This window comes from Amblyomma mixtum, chromosome 9 (genome assembly GCF_055824585.1).
Source record: "Amblyomma mixtum isolate Tamu chromosome 9, ASM5582458v1, whole genome shotgun sequence".
In the NCBI taxonomy this organism is placed as follows: domain Eukaryota; kingdom Metazoa; phylum Arthropoda; class Arachnida; order Ixodida; family Ixodidae; genus Amblyomma; species Amblyomma mixtum.
In genome coordinates, this window is record NC_143020.1 from 115,479,891 (window position 1) to 115,500,465 (window position 20,575).

The following is a 20,575-nucleotide window of genomic DNA, read 5'->3' on the forward strand; positions in this document are numbered from 1 at the left end:
GGAGAATTTCCAGGTAGTGCTATAAGTGCGTCACATTAGGCAGAGAACTATAGGAAAAAAAATAGCCAGCGTAGTGGTATTTGCCACCATCGCGTTTCTAAAGGACGCTCCTAACATCCATCCATCTATTTATCCGGACACGCCCGCCCATCACTTTTGTTTCAAATGGATCCATACATCCAGCCTTGTTAAAATGTTGCAGTGGTTAGGTATATGTGCATAGCAACACTAGCCATGACTTATCTCAAGGTCGTTTCAAGGTCATTCGGAGTCACTCGCTCTTCCACCCTATCCATTTTAGTTACGCCGGCTGCTGATCAGGTGCTCGAGTAAATATTACAGAAATTCCCACTGGTTTGCACGACGGGCGACCATCTTTTCCTCGCTTTTGTTTTCGTTTTTTGTGAATAAGCCACCAAGAAGCAGCGTCCAGGAATGGTTTAGGTCATTGTCAACCTTTTCGAAGATTTGGGCATTAAAGGTAGCAGAGAAAACGGGGGGAAAAAGTTCCATTGTCAGTATTGAAAGAAATATGCTGGACTAATGACGTAAAATTAGGTGAAACATGTAATAAAAGTAGAATGACAACACCTAGTTTCGCCCTAAATTGAGAAAAAAAAATGGCAGGTTCTCTGTTGCGCGGAAACACTGATTCTGAGGTTGAAGAAATTTTTTTTTAAAAAGGTAGGAATAGATAGATGTACTCGGTGGTACCTGCCATAACCGCGTCTCTTTCAGAGGGAAAGCTCACGTCATCTATCCATGTGTCCTCGCTGCGCGGTCAGCACGAATGCTCGACTTGGTCCTGCTGTTCGCTTAACGACATCGTGAAATCCGCAATGATTGTTTCCTGCAGATGGAAAGGAGCTCCTCAAGGAGCGACTGGTCCTGGCTGGCGTCGTGTTCTGCTTTGTGTGCATCGTCGCCATCATGCTGTTCATGGAGACCTTCAGCCCTAAAAAAAAAGTCATCTCGGACCTCCCCTGCATCGGCCAGGAATGCCAAGAGGTAACGCGGTCAGCGATGGCGTCGAACTCGAAAAAAACCACGAAGACGATTACGTCACTTTAAAGGGACAGTGAGGAGAGCTCTATTATTTTCTTTTTAAAGCAAGATCCGATAGTTCGGCATTTCATGGCCTTGTTGCCACTTGGCCGGCAGCGAAAGATACATTTATTTCTAAGAATCTTGGATTCGAAGTTGAAAAAGTTTTTCCCGCCGCTCTGATTCAAACTTGGGATTCTCTTATGACGACACAGGACTAAGTGACGCGAAACATGACGTGCACATGACGTAACGCAGACTCCGTGACCATGTACCACGTGACAATCGCTGCGGTGTCCCCCGCTTAGACTTTGGTCAGACAATCGACCGACCGAAGCGAGACTGTGCTAAACACGAGTATACTCGTAGGTTGGTTGGTTTACGGGGGTTTAACGCCCCAAAGCGACTCAGGCTATGAGAGACGCCGTAGTGAAGGGCTCCGGAAAATTTCGACCTGCTGGGGGTCGAAATTTGACCGAAGAGAGACTGTGCTAAACACGAGTATAGACCAGATTTTTTTACCCTCGCACGCAGGCTGCGGACGCGCGCCTACTCTCGACGCCAGTCGCCATCTGTCGGCGCGCGCGGCCCGAGGGACTGCGGGTCGCGCCGGCGCCGCGCATAGAACGCATGTTTACGTGTTCGCTTCTGCCGTTTTGTGCTCCATCAGCTAACGTATGAGGGTGTGTGCTGTGCGTCACTACTCACATTTGCCCTCTTCCAGACAGTGCTGCGGTTATCTTGTGCGCAGTTACTCGTTAACGTGACATCCGAGGGTAGTCGACCAGGTAGTGTACGGACTGGAAACCGGCACTTCGAAGCAGATTTCTGCGCTGTCGTGTCGTTTGTTGTCGCCTTTTACGTGCGATATCATCTATGATAATATTATGCATCAGAATGTAGATCTATTGACTTGACTCAGTGGAGTAGTAACTGGATAGGCGAGCTGCAGACTGAAGGTTGTCCCGACGAAGCGCGTGTTTTCGATCACCAGTACGTGTTCAGCATCCTTGCGCTGAGCTTGCTCTTGTTCCCATTAAACACATTTCATGCACAGGATTGTAAGCACGACCGCTACCGATTTCAGCTGCTTTTTCCGCACGCATGTCAGAGGTATCTGGGGGGTAAAGGTTTATCTATAGTATCTTTCTGCTGTTGGTATCTACCTTAGCTTGGTTTGGTTTATTAAGTTTTTACGTCCCAAAGCTACTCAGGCTATGAGGGACGCCGTAGTGAAGGGCTCCGAAAATTTCGACCACTTGGGGTTCTTTAACGTGCACTGACATCGCACAGTACACGGGCCTCTAGAATTTCGCCTCCATCGAAATTCGGCCGCCGCGGCCGGGATCGAACCCGCGTCTTTTGGGCCAGAGCCGAGAGCCGTCAGCACTGAGCCACCGCAGCGGTGCGGTATCTACCTTATTCATATGAAAATACTATGCGCGATTTCATTACATTTTCCACACTTAGCCAAACGCCTACGCAACGCTCTCACACGCGGCGACAGCTCCTGAATAAAATAACGCGACTTCGGACCTCAGAATTAGTGAAAGCTGGATAAGCTGCTCATATCTATTCAAGCTTTTATAAATTAAGCGGAAGTACGTTTTTATGCACCAGGTTGCATAAAGCATGACAAAATTTGTTTTCTGTTGGCGCTGCGACTCAGTTGAGCTTACAGCGGTAATTTGTTGATAAACTGGCGCGGCGACAAGAAAGCCATTTGTGGAAGGGGGGGGGGGGGGGGGGCTTTATGGCCGGCAGGAAGGAATAAGAGTGCATGGGAATTGGAACTGCATACTAGCCGCACACCTAATTCTTAATATTGAATAAAAAGTTTCTTTGCGGTGGAGCACCAAGAGGGAATTCGATTAAGCACGAGCGCGTTCTAAGCGCCGGCACAATTAACCTGAATGTCAAACTAAATGTAATTAAAACGCGTCAATGTTATCGCTTTGATAACGTAAATACTTCCTGCAACACAGCCACGCAGCGGAAGTATGCTCGACAATGTTTTTTTAGCGCCCGAAGCGCGGCTATATGCAGGCGCGGCCGCGGAACTGCCGCAGCCCCGCAGTCCCCAAAGAAACGCCCGCACCGCGGCGCGCCAGTCGGTGCAAAATGGCCGCGCCCAGGAGAGGCTCAAAAATCTGGTCTATACTCGTAGGTTGGTTGGTTTAGGGGGGTTTAACGCCCCAAAGCGACTCAGGCTATGAGAGACGCCGTAGTGGAGGGCTCCGGAAAATTTCGACCTGCTGGGGATCGAAATTTGACCGAAGAGAGACTGTGCTAAACACGAGTATACTCGTAGGTTGGCTGGTTTACGGGGGTTTAACGCCCCAAAGCGACTCAGGCTATGAGAGACGCCGTAGTGAAGGGCTCCGGAAAATTTCGACCTGCTGGGGGTCGAAATTTGACCGAAGAGAGACTGTGCTAAACACGAGTATACTCGTAGGTTGGTTGGTTTACGGGGGTTTAACGCCCCAAAGCGACTCAGGCTATGAGAGACGCCGTAGTGGAGGGCTCCGGAAATTTCGACCACCTGGGGTTCTTTAGCGTGCACTGACATCGCACAGTACACGGGCCTCTAGAATTTCGCCTCCATAGAAATTAGACCGCCGCGAACCCGGATCGAAACCGCGTAGACCATTTGTGGTGCTACCTTGGTGCTGCACCACTAGACCTTTGATCTTTAACCGTGACCTTTCAGGTAGTCGGTAGAGGGCGGTAAGCCACGTGGTAATCGCGTGGTGTCATGTGATTCGATTTACAGTTGTGACGCCAGGGTATGGGATATATAAACCAGAGCTGAGCGCTCTACTTTCGATACGTGAAAACTCGGTTCAGCAGAGTTGAACCACTTGTATTTTTTCTTACAATTTCATGCGTAATGTGCAACTTCAAAGTAGAGATTATTTCCGCGATCTTTCGGGCGCTTACTTGATAAGACGCGGCATCGCTATGTTGCTATTTTTTTTTTTGGCTCGGGACACTTGGTAATAAATTCCGCACATCCGTGCAAGAAATCAACCGCTAGTATTTTGCGCTGTAAAGCTAAGAAATTATCTTGCTTAGCGCCTGAACATGCGATTTAGGTTGAAAAATATTCAATTTCCATGGAAACAAAAATGGTGCGTCAAAGGGTAAAATTCATCAGCATGGTCATGGCACTATTCAAGGGTCACGACGCCCGCTAAATTTTCAAAATTCCATCTCTCGCGAAGCAGCGTAATAAGAACTGGTGGAGCCGCCCCTGAATAACTGACCGAAGCGGAACTTCCATCCGAGCAACCAGAATTTTTTGGTATTTCTGACACCAAATAATAAGGGAGAATTTCTAAAAAGACGAAGTTTTTAGTTGAGCAGCGAAATTTTTGCCCCCACTTATTGAATGCCTTGGTTCACTGCTTGCCTTGGACTAGTATGACGGAAAACTTTATTTTCCGGGATTTCCCTTAAGTGAGTCACTTTGCATCTCGGATATTTCTTTAAGCAGAACCTAAGTTCACATTTAACCACAAGGCAATATTTATATTCCAACGGATATTGTGAATGAAGACGAGGTGAACGAAGTGTCTCTGTGATATGCGTTTTCTGGGCTTAGGTACGCTGTGCGGTCTCTGTGCTCTCGGCCAGTGCGCTGTGCCCGGGTCGTTCTAGCGTATTTCTCGCCTTTGCACGTAATGATATTTATGTGAGGATTCTTGACGGGACGTCTTAACCCCCGCTGACTGCAGTCCTTTTCTGACTGCCAAGGAAGTGTTTTTTTTTTTCGGTCAGCCAGGGACCTCTCAGTTTGCGGGACAAGAACTTCGGTTTGAGGCTTGCTGACACCATTCCTGTAGCTTTCAAGAATGATTCAACATTTAGTTTAGGACTAAACACAATCCCTGTTTTATATTGTCACACTCCACCCTCACAGAACATTTCATAATAGTCTACTAATACTAATAGAGAGAGAGAGAGAAAGCAACGGGAACTGCTTCGATAGCTTGAGGAGGCCAGTCGCATAATGTCACGCTGTCCTGAGTTTGTTTTAATGCGATACCATTAAAAGCCTAGTCGAGGAAAAGATGCGCCGTCGATCACATGATTCCCAAGACAGGAAGTGACGGCACCAGACCGGAAGTGACAATTATGCGTTTCGATGTATCTTCGTTGAGTCGCCACCTCTAGACACCATCGGGGAAACATCCAACCACCAGCCAGAGGACCCGAATAGACAGATATATGATTGTGTACAGACGTGTCCGCAAACAAAACTATGGAAACTCAATTTAAGGGCAGCAACAGCGCCTAGTCCGATCGCATTAGAAACTCACATTATAATTACGTGTCTCAGTTACTTTTTTTTTCCTTTCCTCTAATAAGGAGTAATTACTCGTTGACATCCACCCGCGAGCGCAGCCATACGGCGACAAAGGAAAGCTATAAAGCTTTCTGAGAAACTTCGTAGTTAAAGAAAAATTCGTCCTGGTCACCGGAAATTCGAACCCGGGACCACCGCTTCCCCGGAGCAGTCGCTCTACCAATTGAGCTAACCGGGACGGCAAGCTTATGGTAGGGCGAGAGCGAATTGATCACTAACTCGAAGCGGGAACTTTGTCGGTCAAATGTTCAAAGGGGAATTCCCCATGGTGGACTAGATTTCTAATAAGGAGTAATTATTCCACCATGAGGGATTCCCCTAGAACATCTGACCAAAAAAGTTCCTTTCCTCTATACCACTCAGCTTGTGCTTGCCGCTCTCAGTCTGGAATCGTCCTTTCGTCAATAAAATCCACCATTGCCACAATCAACACCGCTCGTTGCAGGTAGTGCAACTCACCGAATCCATGATGGACCACAGCGTGAATCCCTGCACGGACTTCTACCGACACGTGTGCGGACTGTGGATCAAGAACACCAACCGGCCGTCCTCGTTCATGGCCGACGTGACGCGCAACTTCTCGGTCGTACGCCACGAGGCGATCAGCCAGAACCAGGGCGAGGTCGAGCACGCCGAAGTGCGCAGGAGCGCTTCGGTCTTCTACAACTCCTGCCTCGCCTTCGCGGGGAAGAGCGCCGACCTCAAGGCCACCACGGAGGAGCTCTTCGAGGTGCAGTACTCGGCCCCATGGAGGAAAAAAAATGGGCTGGCTTAGATAATGGTTAAGCCTAGGATGCGAAGCATACCGCCGGCGGAGGCTGCGCGTCCGCAAGCGAGCGCACGAGTTGAGCCCCAGCTTTCACAGCTGTTGTGACGTCAGCGCCCCTAGCGGAAGGAGCGGGAGTGAGGCCGCCGGTGGAGGCTGCGCGTCCGCAAGCGAGCGCACGAGTTGAGCCCCAGCTTTCGCAGCTGTTGTGACGTCATATCACGTGGTGCGCCGATGTAGATCAAGTGGTAGCTACGCGGCCGCGCGCGGCGCAGCAAGGACGAGCTCGGTTGTGCGGCTAGTATGCTTCGCATACAAAACTGAGGGAGCGCGACGCCAAGCGGCCAGCCTTCGCAAGCCAAATGCTCGGGAAGCCGCTCCCCCCCCCCCCCCCGTTTTTCTCTCACCCAGTCAGTCCCTTTTGTTTTGGTGCTGGTATGTTTTAGTGCGCGCGTCTGCGGGGCCCGTGGCGCCTACAGAAAGGAGGTTGATCTACAGTCAGTTTGCCGCGCTGGTCCGCGCATGCGCAGCGGGTCTAGATATCACCGCACGCTATCACGTGATGTGATCACGGGAGACCGACTCTCTCCTTTTTACCATAGAGTTTCTTACTATTACCTAGAGGGAAAGCTGGCAGCGCTGCACTTCAGCCACCATGGACGCTCAAAGCATCATGGGGCGGTGAGCTACTTGTTGCGAGACAGTCGTAGTTTTTTGGGAACACGGAGTGGCACTACTAAAACGTTTCATTCCGAAAACGTTGTTCGTGTGTGCGCAGACGACTTTCTCGCGAACGTAGTGTGCAAAAGCCATAGTAGTAAAAACGCATAGAGACACGACGCCAATAAAAGGTTTCGCTTTTCCAAAATGCCATTAAAAATCTCTTAAAGTACAACATTTTTTTAACATTTTTGTTTCTAAAAATGCGCCTGTTAATTACGAAATATTACCTTTTGTAGTGTTCATTACTTGGCCAATAGGAAAGCTAGCTATCTCATATTTTGGGCAAACTTTGCATTTACATGCTTTTCTGCTCGTTTGTTGCAATTTACAGGCAGGATATTGAATGTTAGGAAATTCGTAGTCATCTAACAGCTTTATTTTTCTATTATTTTTTGGTCAAAAATTGTATTTCTGCAGTCGGTAGCTCACCGCCCCATGATGCTTTGAGCGCCCATGGTGGCTAAAGTGGTCTCGAGGGGCCTCCATGCAAACTCCCATAGACGGGTTGTCAGCTTTCCCTCTAGGTAATAGTAAGAAACTCTATGCCTTTTTACAGACGGGGCCCGTGGCGTCTACAGAAAGGAGGTTGATCTTGTCAGTTTTCCGCGCTGGTCCGCGAATGCGCAGCGGGACTAGATATCACCGCACGCTATCACGTGATGTGATCAAGGGAGAAAGACTCTCCTTTTTACTATATTTTTACTTTTTATGACTACGCTTCAAGGCTGTCGCCGGACGATCCCTCAGTTTTCTTTCCTCCATGTTCAGCCCCCACAAGCATTTCATTGCACCGAGTCGTGAAACTCGATTCAGGTTTAGGCTTAGGTTTATGGGGGTTTAAAGAACTATAGACACCAAATTTTCACTTGCGTGTTTTCTTCTTTCGGACGATGCGTTAGAGATTTGTATACATGGAGCACCCTGTGGTGTTCGCCTATGCCCGCTAAATAATTTATTATTGAATTTCTTCTTCATGCGTTTTCGGTTTCATCAGCCGAACGATGGCTGTGACGTTAGCCGATGTTTAGGTCACTTGAGCCGTGAAAAAAACGGCTATGCATTGCTGATACGTCGTTTTTTTTTGTTATTCAGTCCTGAAGCAGGCTGGCTTAAGTCCTGTAGTGAATTAAAGCTACGCATATTTGCTTTTAAGTGATTCAATCTACCTAAGCACCAACCACATGTTACAGCCATAGTTCTGTTGGTGAAACCGAAACAGCATGAGAAGAAATTAAATTATGAATTATTTAGTGGTTGTAGACGAATACCTTGAGGTGAACCAAGTATTCTAATGTCTAACGCATCACTTTAAAAAAAGAAAACGTGCAAATAAAATTAGGTGTCTATGCTTCTTTAAATGAAATGTTTATTTCAGCACGTGCAGAGAGGTTTTTTTTACTCCAGTGGATAGTTGCTCAGAACCGATGGTCTAAAAGACACCAACAACTGCTTTTAAAAGCCCGACACAGCCTCAACAGCCGACAAACCCACTGTCTCTTCCTTTGGAGCTGCAAGCGATTTTAAACGCCATAGCAGCTTTACCTGACGACCCTCCTTACAACCAGGTGCACCTATGTACTCATTCACAAGAAGGTCTGAAGCATCTAAAGAAAGTCCGTGGTATCCCTTAGGTTTCCCAGACCATACATGCTGCTTGTCAATCTTACCCGGCGCCTATACTCATCCACTGGGCTCAAGCTCGCACACATGTCCATAGCATCGCACCTGACATGATATCTCGTTCGACTGACGTTCCACAAACTCCACCTGCCTCTTTGCCACCAGATCCACTTCTGACACAACAAACATCTTCAGCCACCTCAGGCAGCGTACACGTGCTCTTATTCCCCCGTGTACGTACCCCCTTCCCCCCAAACTATCACGGGTGGAGGAGGTCTCTCTGAGGCGGCTGCAGGTCGGAGTGGCTCTTACGCCTGCAGTTCGCAACCAGTGGCAAAGTGACAAGATTCCTGCGCCGCAAAAATGCCCTCACTGCGAAGCACCCGCTTCCGACACCAATGTCCACTACCCACTGTGGACATGCCCAGGAACTTCGCTGGTGCGCGCTCGTGTTCTTCAAGAGGCAGGCCTGTCTTCAAACAATGACTCAATTTGCGTTTGTGGCTAACGAAAAACATTTACGCCCGAAGCTTATGCGACTTTTTGCACACAACCGGGCTTCATGATTTTTTGTAACCTATTATACCGTTCGTTACTAACATCACGTTTTATGCCGTGCGGCACACTTTGCGCCACAAATAAATAAATAAAAGACACCAACAATGACAAAAATTACTCATATTAGAGGCTCGAAACAAGTGAATATTAGTCACATTTGTGGGACAAACATATTTCGATAAAAAAGCGACCCACGGAGGTCAATAGTACTGAGTGGCCAGACCTCAGCGGGTGCGTTTTCGCGATGACGGGTAAATGTGAACTAAAACGAAGTGTAGCTCAAAGAAACTCTTAACGAAATATGCACGTCCCACAAGAGCACCGAATGTACTACTTGTGTTGCTGAATCAGACGGGAAGCTACTGAGCTTCTGATATGCGTTATTTTCGTCATTTGTTTTCTTTATTTACATTGCTGGTTCTAATAAGTATCCACAAGAGCCACAATCAGATCTGCGCGTACAGAGTTTTTCATTTCATTTAAATGCTGCAGAAGCAGCAGCCCTCGTTTTAGTGCAGTAGTTTTTCCCAGACACATCATGCAAGCAGGCAAGTCGAACAAAAGTGCTTTTAATGCACCACATTTTTTGCTCACTGCCCCCTTGCCAATAACAATTCCTATTAACAATGCATAGCATTGAAACACAAATGCATTAATCTTTCTAATGAGCTAAAGCTTATTTTACGTAAAACTTGGCTGTCTTAACGTGCAGATTAGAGCGTGCCAAACAGAGCAGTCATGTTCGATCTAAGGGTGTTACACTCACGGGTTACCTTGCTACTCAACTCTTCTTACACGGCCAGATTCGTTCATTAATAACAACACCGCCGATGCCGCCTACACGCCAGACATCATCCGTAAATAACTTACCGGCCCTCGCTGGCATCATGGGACAGAGTAGATTGAGACCCTAGGTTAGGACTCTCGCGCACCACTAATGTACCAACGTAGACGTCGCGTAGTGCCTGTACTTTGATCTGGACCACCTAGTAACATGCTCGACTTCCTCAAACGACGCCATCCCGTCGCCAAGTTCGATATTCCCACCGAGGGCGAGGAATTTCGTGAATTACCAGATCCGGATCTAACGGCATCTGGGAAGATATTTGTAGATATGCTAAGTGGCCTCTACAAAGCAGCGTAGGGCGTGGCTCGACGACACAAGACGTCTCCCCATGTACAGTATTGTGCGTTTTTATCGTAAAGACTTTCAAAATTTTTCTTACCTCAACCGCTGGCTCGTTTGCAGTGAAACTGCACACAGAGCTTGCGTATTATAGTAACTTTTGTATCGTAGCAAGTTTTACAAAGGTACTTACTTAGTTGAGTCGTGCTTGATGCAAAAGCGTAATCGTCTGCGTCGAGATCGGCGAACCGAAACCCTAAACTCCGAGTTTTTGCTGAAGGGCGGCAGTAGCGCCATCTGTCTTCTGCAGTGAAAAGCATCACAAGGCGCCAAGGCGAGCGTTGCAAGGAGCGCGGGCCCTTTGAATACGCCGTTCCGGCCTGTTCGTCTACTTCAACTGAAGCGCTTCGAACATTTTCGGGCAACTTGGCGGAAAAAATGCCAGAAACAACTATTTTAACGAGGCTGTGCCATTAAAAGAATATTGTTTGACGTCTTCTTTTTTTCGTCCAATGACTTTATCCGATTCAGCTTATATCGTCTGCTTTCGTGGCTCTCTCCTAAAGCGTCGGAGGACGACGTCGCGAAGTCCTGAGCTGTGTTTTTCTTGTTTAATTTCGTTGTGGAAGACAGATGGCGTTACTGCCGCCCTTCAGCAAAAACTCGGTGTTTTGGGTTTCGGTTCGCCGATCTCGACGCAGACGATTACGCATCATGCACGGCTCAACTAAGTAAGTATCACTGTAAAACTTGCTACGATACAAAAGTTACCATAATACGCAAGCTCTGTGTGTAGTTTCACCGCAAACGAGCCAGCGGTTGAGGTAAGAAAATTTTTGAGTCTTTACGATAAAAACGCACAATACTGTTTACGAATGGTCCCTACTTTTCCCTTCCTTCATAACCCAATTCCCCAACAAAACGGCTTTGATCTTCCCTTTCTAAACAAACAGTTAATTCATTCATATCATAAGCGGGTGGGCCACAGCGGTCGAGCACGTATTGCGAAAAATGGCCGATGGTCACGCACGGGTGTGACCCCAGCCTTACTTGAGGCTACTCAGCCAGATTATTGAATAAAAAGGCAAGGCTATCGAACTGGACCGCCAGTTTCACTATTCCTCCTTTACAGCAAAACATCATGTTTAATACAGTGCGTTACCGTTCTCTTCCAGGCTTTAAACATTTCAGTCACGCATTGGCTCAAGATGACAGACCCAAAGCAGCTCTTTGACCATATAGTCCATCTTTCGCTGGTTAACCGTTTTCACGTCCTAATCGACGTCAGCATTCTTCACTCGGGAGAAGAGATGACCTTGCAAGTATACAGAATTCCCGCGTTGCACACTTTGGTCAGGGAGGTCTACCACGCAAGCCTTGCCAAATACTTGGGCCAAGTGGTGAAGGCCATCGGCAAAGACGATGCCACCGAAGCCGTCGTCAAGGAGGTTGTCGCCTTGGACAAGAAACGCGCGGAAAAGCTACCCGAGGGAGGTGACACACACCTGAGCCTGACTGAGATTCAGTGCCAGAATTTCCCGGGAAAGACGTGGAGGGATGCGCTTGAGAAGGACGTCTCCCTTCCGGAAAACATCATGGTGACAGCCACGGTTGCTGGCTCCATATGCAACGACCTGAACGCAGTCCTGGCGGACACCAAGACAGCAGCCAGGCCGCTCTATATTCTGGCCCAAGTCGCGGCACACGTTTTGACGTACGACTACGAACTGTCCGAAAACCGAGAAGCAAGCGCCGTAAGAGATGTCTGCTTCCGCGCAACGGCATCAGCGTTCGAAGACGTCTGGCCAAACTTCCTCAGTGGCTTTCTGTTCATCAACAGCTGGATAGAAGAGGTCGTGAGCGCTTACATGAGTTACATAATTAAGGGCATAAAGAGCCGAGTAAACAACTGGACCTGGATGGCCGATGGGGACAGAGGGGCCACGATCGAAAAGCTGGACAAGATCCAGTTCACTCGATTCTATGGCCACGGCATGTCGAAGGAGGCGATACAATGCATTAGCGGTAGGCAGGTAACCGACACATCGTTCGTGTCCAACATGGTTCACCTAAAATATCGCGACATCAGCAACTGCACGTTCCTGACCGTGAGCAGGAGCGAGGCGCTCGTCAGGCAGATGCTGCTAGGAAACGAGCTCGCTGTGGACCGCTCCAGCCTGATGGTCACACTGCCGCCCATGTTCGTCGTTCCCCCCATGTACTACCGGCAGGTGGAAGACGACAAGTTCATCAACATCGCGGTGCTGGGAACACAGTTCGCCCGCAAGGTTGTGTCCCTCGTGGACAGGAGCAGCTCGTTCCAAACCACGGCAGGCGTCACCAAAAACGCCACCAGCACCTGGAGCAAGGGCACGTCGGCCAACTACTCCGCGTTCCAGGAGTGCTACAACACCAAGTCGGCGCATCTGCACGAGAAGCTAAACGGCGACCAGTTTGACGACGCGTTCAGCGTCATGGAGTCGATGCACATAGCGTTCGAAGGAAAGCGAGACTACGAACGCGACTACGTGAAAAGGAGCGCCAACCGAATGCGCGCCTCGAACGCTATACTTTACAAGCGTGCCTGTCTCTCGCTGTGCACAGCCCGGGGCGCAGCGCAGGACGCCAACACGCTCGACTACGCGACAGCCTACGCAGCTTGCATGTTCGGAGCGGCCAACGCGCCCCATTTCGCCGAGACGTTTGGCTGCACGCCAGAAGAGACGATGCCATCCATCGGCAGCTGCTACACGGGTTAGGGTGCTTCGAATTGCAGAGGGCTTTTCAGCGCTCTTCTATTGTTGTTATTAATAATGTCTTTCGGCTTCAGGCCAGATCACTGTGCATATTCAATCGTTCGACTGCACGAATTGCAGGCTTGATGCTTGTTTTTCTCGAAATCACCCGAAAGTAGATACATTCAATTTAAGTTGAGCTGTAATTGTAATTAACCTACAAAATTTTAATCTGAATAACTATTAAAATTTAAGAGGCCATATAACTAGCATTTTATATCAAATGACACAGAAGCTTCCGTAAAGCATTTCACCCGTTTTCTGTCAAGGTGGATTTGGCTAGTCTAAAAACATTATCCAGCTGTTCATGAATCCTCAGTAGTTCATCACTACAATGTGTAGTTGGTACCTCGCAACACGTAGAAGGAAAATGTTGAAGCTGTATGTGCTTTACATACAAAGTTCAGCAGCCTGGCTTTACAGCACTACTATTTTCACAGCAGCATAAATGATAAATTTAGCAATTTTTGCCAAGATGCTGCACACACATGGCTGGGTAAATGTCCCTGCCTGGCCCTTGCAAACTGAAAACATTTGCGGTGCGTTAATGCACCAGTTTATTTGCTGCATTTGACTCCTTACATGTACTTTCCTTAGGCATATCTCACACAGGAGAATGCTGCAACATCAAATGTTCTTGGCGACATTTTTAGGGTCTCTGTGCAAATTAATTTATGCGACTGTTTCAGCTTCATGTAGCTTCTTCTTTACATATCTCTTAAATGTTGCTGCATTTTACCTTCTTGCCTATTTACAGGAACACAGTAAAAAAGTTCCATACTGAACAAATTTATTTTGTAGGTGTGTCAGCTACACACAACAAGCACATGACCAATTCGAGCAGCTCTATACCACTTTTGTTGACAATCTGAGAGGCAGAAAATTTAAAGTATCTGTTGCAAGGTACTAGCCCAGACATATCTTCAAGGATTTCTGTTGCTTTTTACTGAAAGACTCCACTCCATATCCGACAAAGAAAAAGTTGTCTGAGGCAGATATTTGTGAAGTGTCACATTTCTATTTTCATTGCTATTAACAGTTTCATGTAAAACAATTTTTTGGAAAAATTAATGGAAAGTGCATGTTTACAGCTGCAGGAATTACATAAATAAACACAAAAAGTTTTTCCTTTCCAAATATCAGCCTTCTCAACACTTGATAGAGCAATTTTAGAAATCTCTGCCAGCTAGTTGAAGATCTGCCTCACATTGTTCACTAAGGCAGGCAGCAGAACAGTCTTTCTTGAACCAAGAATAAAATATTTTTGAATTTCCAGCCTAGCATTTGGGATAAATTTACCAAGCTTAGCAAGTCATCATAAAAATATGCTTTCAATTACTTTTCTGCAGATCAGCCCTCATGGGAAGGGAAACTTGAAATCAATAATTTTTAACACTTTGTGGCAAAATAAAATACTCTAAAACAAAAGTCATTTCACTCACACTTCTGCAAAAATCCCACAGAAGTTCCATTACTTGCAGAAACGTGCCACATAGAATAAGGCAAAAGATGCATAAACAGAAAGTGTATATCCCATTGATATGTGGTGGCTCAGCGGTTATGGTGCTCGGCTGCTGACCCAAAAGACGCGGGTTCGATCCCGGCCGCGGCGGCTAGAATTTCTTTGGAGGAGAAATTCTAGAGGCCCGTGTGCTGTGCGTTGTCAGTGCACGTTAAAGAACCCCAGGTGGTCGAAATTTCCGGAGCCCTCCACTACGGCGTCTCTCATAGCCTCAGTCGCTTTGGGACGTTAAACCCCATAAACCAAACCTAAACCAAACCATTTTACCTTATTTTTCATGGTGATTTATAAACTCATCAAAAAAACACGTCCCTCAGAACAAGGAATTTAACCCAAAGGGCTGACAGCATAATAGCAGCACAACATCCAACACAGCAAAAGTGTAATTTTTAGCCAAAGCACTGCACAAAGAATTTCTCTGCAATCTCAACAACGAATAACTACATACATTAGCTTCTTACATGCGGGACATTATTGTGAGCACTAGTAATTCATACAAGTTAAAAAATATAGCCCAAGAAAGGACAGACAAGCTATTGAAGCTACTGCATGATGGTGGTGCACTGCTTGAGCTACGAGCCACACTAATTGGGAAGCATCTTTGTCCGGAGCCCTCCACTACGGCGTCTCTCATAGCCTTAGTCGCTTTGGGACGTTAAACCCCATAAACCAAACCAAACCAACTTTCACTTTGCTTAAAAAAAACTTTATCCATGTTTTATACCGCTGTCACACTAGCAACTTTACACACAGCAACTTTAATGTCATTCGAACCTCATGGCATTTGATGCATCGAATGTCTTTCAGTGCTACACAGAAAAAAAAATGTCATTCAAAAATGATGGCGTTGGCGATCAGTGAAAAAAAAATAGTACAACTGAAAGACATCAGCACGCATAAAAGATGTTTGAAATTGTTGTGCAGTGTTTCAAAAGCGGCTGAGAACAGTATTATAACCTTAAAATATTACTTCCAGCCATTCTGCTCCAGTTTAGCCATCAAAAGCCAAGCCAAGTATAAAGTCAACCACAAATCCGATAAATGTAAACACAAAATGGCTGATATGGTGGCACGCGGAGCATGAAAATGACTTCCAAAAGGTGAACTGCTCAGTTACACCTTTAAGTACCTTTCAGCTTAATGAACATGGCACGCCAACCAGCAAGAAACATGCAACCCAAAATGACCAACGGTTGCGGGAAAGACTCTGCTTCACACTCGGCCGCTGCTGTTGGCCGCTGCCGAGACCGAGAGTAATAGCCATCCACGACAGCCTCTAGTGTGAACATAATCACACCAACATTAACTTTTTTTAGCAGAACTAAATAAATACAGTTTCTAAGTTTGGCAGTATGCACATTATTTTTTCACGTCGCTTGTTTCTGCTCTGTATCTGGTGTCCAGAGTATGCATTCGGTTCCAGATCGAATGCGAATGAGTTCCCCAAACTCATTCAATGGCGAATTTCATTCGAACCTAATGACATTACATGTTCCCGTGTAGCAGTCAATTAATGACATTAGGTGCTAATGTCATTCAATTAGAATGACATTAAATTTGCTAGTGTAGCAGGGGTATTATCCTACCCTGCAATTTCCACTGTAAAACTTGCTATAAGTGCTGTGGTAAAATCAGCTGAATCCACTTTGGCTTCACACAAATTCTTAAAGCTCAATTGCAGTATCTAACACATCAGTCCCCACTACTAAGCAATCATGTGATGCTGCCATGAATCAAATTCCCCGCTTTTCACTAAAATCATTAAAATTTCAAGAATGCAGATACCACATGCTCTACATTAAACTTTTTCAAAACTTTTTTTAAATCTGAAAATGTTTTATGCCATATACAAACAGTGACCAACATAACAAACATGAAGCCTGCAAATAAAACTGGATTCAAATCTACTAAAGGGCAAAAGACAGCAGCACAATGTTCAAATTACTTCACTTCTCTGGGCTTCCACAGTTCCACAATGAAGTCTCAAACGGTGATGACAGCATTCGTAGTCATTATATGATGGATAGATGATAGGAGCATCCCCTTTGAAACAAGGTTGTGGCGGGGGCCACCAGACTTTTATTTCCCTTTAAATTTATCTAAATTTCCAGGCAGTATCGAGAAATTCTCTTTTCCAAAAAGGAAAAAGAAATTGTATTTTAGCCTATCCAAATTTTGAATCCAGAACTTGCATCTTTCCATTCTTCCAATCGTTTTTTACTAACAACTACCACAGATTCATTCACATGATCATCTCTAAACCCTAGGACCTCAAAGATAGCGACCGCATCTATGTTGACATCTGAATGGATGCTGCCACATTCTAGTAAAGTATGTTCAATTGCTTCCATGGATTTAGCACACACACAAGTGCAATCAGCCTTGTTAAATTTCTTATGTGCTACCTCACCCAACCCTACCAACCACACTAATATGCATTCACAGCGTATTCCACAAACAGGCCACCAAGCCTGGTGGTGGTGGAACATTACGCATCTAGCCACCCATCAAAACATGTAGTTAACAATAAGCTGCACCATGTTCATCCTGGCCCCATTTATCATGGCATATTCATATGTTAAAAACTGTAAATTGCTATATGGTCCCGCCATCGTCATTCAGGCCTGTCTAACACGGCAAGAATCTTTTTTGTTGAGTTACCCAGCAGCAACAACGAAATAATAACACGGTTTTAGCTCCAAGACGTACTACACACAAGAAAAAAGACATCACAGGCACTAACGCAACTGTTTAACGATGTGAAAGTGATCGACATATATATGCTCCCAAAAACCTTGCACATGCGTACATGGAAACAAGAAAATGGAAGGAAAAAGTCTTGTCACAGTAGGCATGCAAGGAACTTCTCAGCTTCACAGACAAATGCAGATGTGTTGCTGACAAAGTTGAACCCGCATTTTTTATGTAAAAGGCTTCCAAAGTTTCACGAGCTGTTTATTGTTTGTCTCTGCCCAGAATCCTCACATCGCAGAACGGTGGTATACAATTAGTGCAAGCCCTGCAGTGTTCAACAAGACACTCACCTTCATTTTCTATATTTTGTGCATGTTCCCCAAGTCGGTCCTTTACGCAATGCTCCATCTGGCCAATGGATGATTTTCAGTGACACATCTGTTTTTCTCTATGAAGCTGAGAAGAAACTCCTTACACGTCGAGTGTGATAAAACCTTTGCTTGCACGGTTTGTTGTTTTGTACGCATGTGCATGCACAAGAGTTCTGGGTGAGTATATATGGTGATCATTTTCACCTCATTAAACAGTTGTAAGTGCCTGTGTAGTCTTCTTTCTTGTGTGTGGTAGATCTTGGCACTAAAATTTTTTTATTCAGTGTGACAACCAACTAGCCCAACACCTAAAAAAACTTTTAACAAGGAGACGTGCATGCATCACAGCATGCTTAGCTCTAACTTCGATATGATCTGTTTTCATTATGGAAGTAGCACAGCCTCTTCCAAAGGCATATTCGTGCCTTCTACAGACTATCCAAGCAGCCCTTCTTCATGGAATCCCTGCAAGGAAGAGTGACAGTGTCACAAATGCAGGTTAAATGCTACAAACATTTACAAAACTGCCTAAGGGGTCACAACAAAAAGAAAGTGGTACATCAGAACAGAGTTCCGAAAAATGGAACCTGTGTAGGTCAAAAAGTGACGAGTGCTTGATAAAAACGTTCGTCATGCCTCTTAACACATGCAATTAACCAAAGAATGTTCTCTGAAATTTACACAAAGATCATAATGGAGCCAACTGCTGACAGGGCAACACCACAGCTGTGACACAGCCTAACACTGCTCTCCAAGCAAAGGCCATGCCTAAGACGGCATAATCAACTGCAACGGCACACCAGCAATCAGAAACACTACCAACAGGTAGGTGCTGCAGAAAAAGGCTGTATGGATAATTTCTAACGAACCTTACGATGCACACACAAAACCTATATTTGATGACCTGAGATTACAACCACTACCAAACCTGCTCAGCACACTTTTATTGAATTGTCATCATGCATGTTGCAAAAATAATGGCCCTTTCTCAGAAAACTTGCAGCCCTGGCTCCACATGCAAAAACATACAGCACACGAGTAGTGAGATTTGGAAGATTCCCTACACCCGTACTATTGTCACGTGGTTGTCCACATGATCCTGCGGCACAGTGCAAAATACACATGGTATATCCCAATGATTTGCTGAAAACATGCACTTCTTTCAATAACCAGAGTAAAAACATAGCATTGCTGTCTTCGCAATGTATACGTTTTGTAAACTCGAAAAAGTAGGCTGCACAACTAGCAAAACAGCTGATGGCAGATCTACACCAACAAACAGTGCCAATGCACCCAAAACAGAACTATTTAAACATCGAATCTTTTTTTCCCAGTATGTTTAGGCTAGTTTAAAAAGGAAGACATATTTTATGTTCTCTTATTTATTTGCAAACAAGAAAAAAGTGCAGCAAACGAACCCTGCCTTAATCCGCGCTTCATTTGAACAGTGAATTTGTGTAGTTAGGGCCATTTTAAAGTACGTCCTAGTGCCCGCAAAAGAACACTGTTAGGTGGTCATTTTCTTTCGTAATCGAGGCGCTTTTAAAGTGAAAAATCAAAAAATCACTTTTTTTTTTTCAATTCTGCCTATCATTCTCCCTAAAGCATTGTTACTAGCTCAAGACGCTATCGCCTGGCTACTGAGAAAGCGTTACTTTACACTCGTGTACAGCAAGCGTTTGCACATTGAAATGTGATGCATATAATGTGTAGCTAACAGTAAGATACTAAGAGTAAAAAATGTGTGGTCCCACACTGCCTAGCGACGAACATGGCTTCCTCAAAGACGCTCCATGAAAAATTGAAAATTCCTAGCGATTAGATTCCACACAAATCCAAGTAATTATCACTGAGTTGTGGTCGCCTGAGTCGATTACAGGTGCGGCGTCAGAGCCCCACGGCAGCTTGCACGCAGTTCCACACGTACGACAAAAATATTTTCTGAAAATTTTGGATCGCGCAAGGTCCATCTAGACACACGGACGTTTTTGTGGGCCTGTGAGAATGCTGCAAAGCATAACGTCTACTAGATGTAAGCGTGCGTCATCAGTTATCACAAAGAGAAATGCAGAGTGTCAACACAGAACAAAATCGGAAGAGTTTAGGATGAACACTTACTGGTTAGCAAACATTACTCACCGTTTCACTTCAGCAGAGCTCATCGCTTTGACTCATTCGTACGCAGTGCCGCTGGCGCAGACAAGTGACACGGAAACACCGCTTCACTGCACCATGCATTCAATGCATTCACGGGCACTCCGTGGAAGCGTACCATGCCGACAAGCAACACGCACACACGCACGTGCATCACGATGTGCAAATGACGATGGGCTTGGCTCCCTGGCTCTCCTGACTCGACTACGTCACTACGCGAAGGAGACAAGTAGCCGCTCACTACTTGCCGTATTTACGGGATAAAAACAAAAAAAAATACTTGCTTCTATATTTTACAATGTTTTTATTTGTTTAGTTTTGTATTTTGTTTGTGTAGCTTTAAAAGCGGTGACGATCAACGATGCTGACCATGATGCTGACACACCGACGACGGCACGGAGGGAACAGCATTTTGGGTACAGTACCATGGGCACAGCGCGAGCCTCCGAAATGTACAAATTATAGCGACAATCTTGGAGGCAGAAAAACAACTGCCTTAAAACTGAGAAGTACGTTGACTGTGATGCCAGTTGCTGAACAACATTACTACAGCGCTTAAATACCTATCCCGCGATGTCCAATGTTTGTTTTAATAGTATTTTGACTGTATGGTTTCAGTTGGTTAAACTGCTCAGGACTGCGCCAAACATGGGAGAAAAAAAAACGGTAATTGAGCGTCACTAAACAGCCAAAGTTATATTATAAAATCCCTCACAAATGTTCACAAATCAATAAAGCACGCACAAAAAAAGTTCATTTAGGAGTAATGTTCTGTCCCGTAGGAAACCGGATGCAAAAAGCCCGTAGGTCGTATCAAGCCAAACCAATCTTCA

At 45.7% G+C, this 20,575-nt stretch overlaps 1 protein-coding gene and 1 long non-coding RNA gene across 2 annotated transcripts; one reads left to right on the plus strand and one right to left on the minus strand.

Annotated features, from left to right (window-relative positions):
• Positions 1-930: 930 nt before the first annotated feature.
• Positions 931-13,096, plus strand: LOC149330867 (uncharacterized). Its single transcript, XM_089561563.1, has 3 exons — positions 931-1,008; positions 5,859-6,143; positions 11,382-13,096. The coding sequence occupies exons 1-3, from the start codon at positions 931-933 to the stop codon at positions 12,963-12,965; spliced, it is 1,947 nt and encodes a 648-aa protein (XP_089417689.1). The 3' UTR covers positions 12,966-13,096.
• A 4,108-nt stretch (positions 13,097-17,204) lies between these two features.
• Positions 17,205-19,906, minus strand: LOC149330868 (uncharacterized). The gene is made up of 2 exons (XR_016285740.1): positions 19,728-19,906; positions 17,205-18,053 (listed from the first exon to the last, which is right to left on the minus strand). It is a non-coding gene; the product is annotated as an uncharacterized LOC149330868 (long non-coding RNA).
• Between the last annotated feature and the right edge of the window lie 669 nt (positions 19,907-20,575).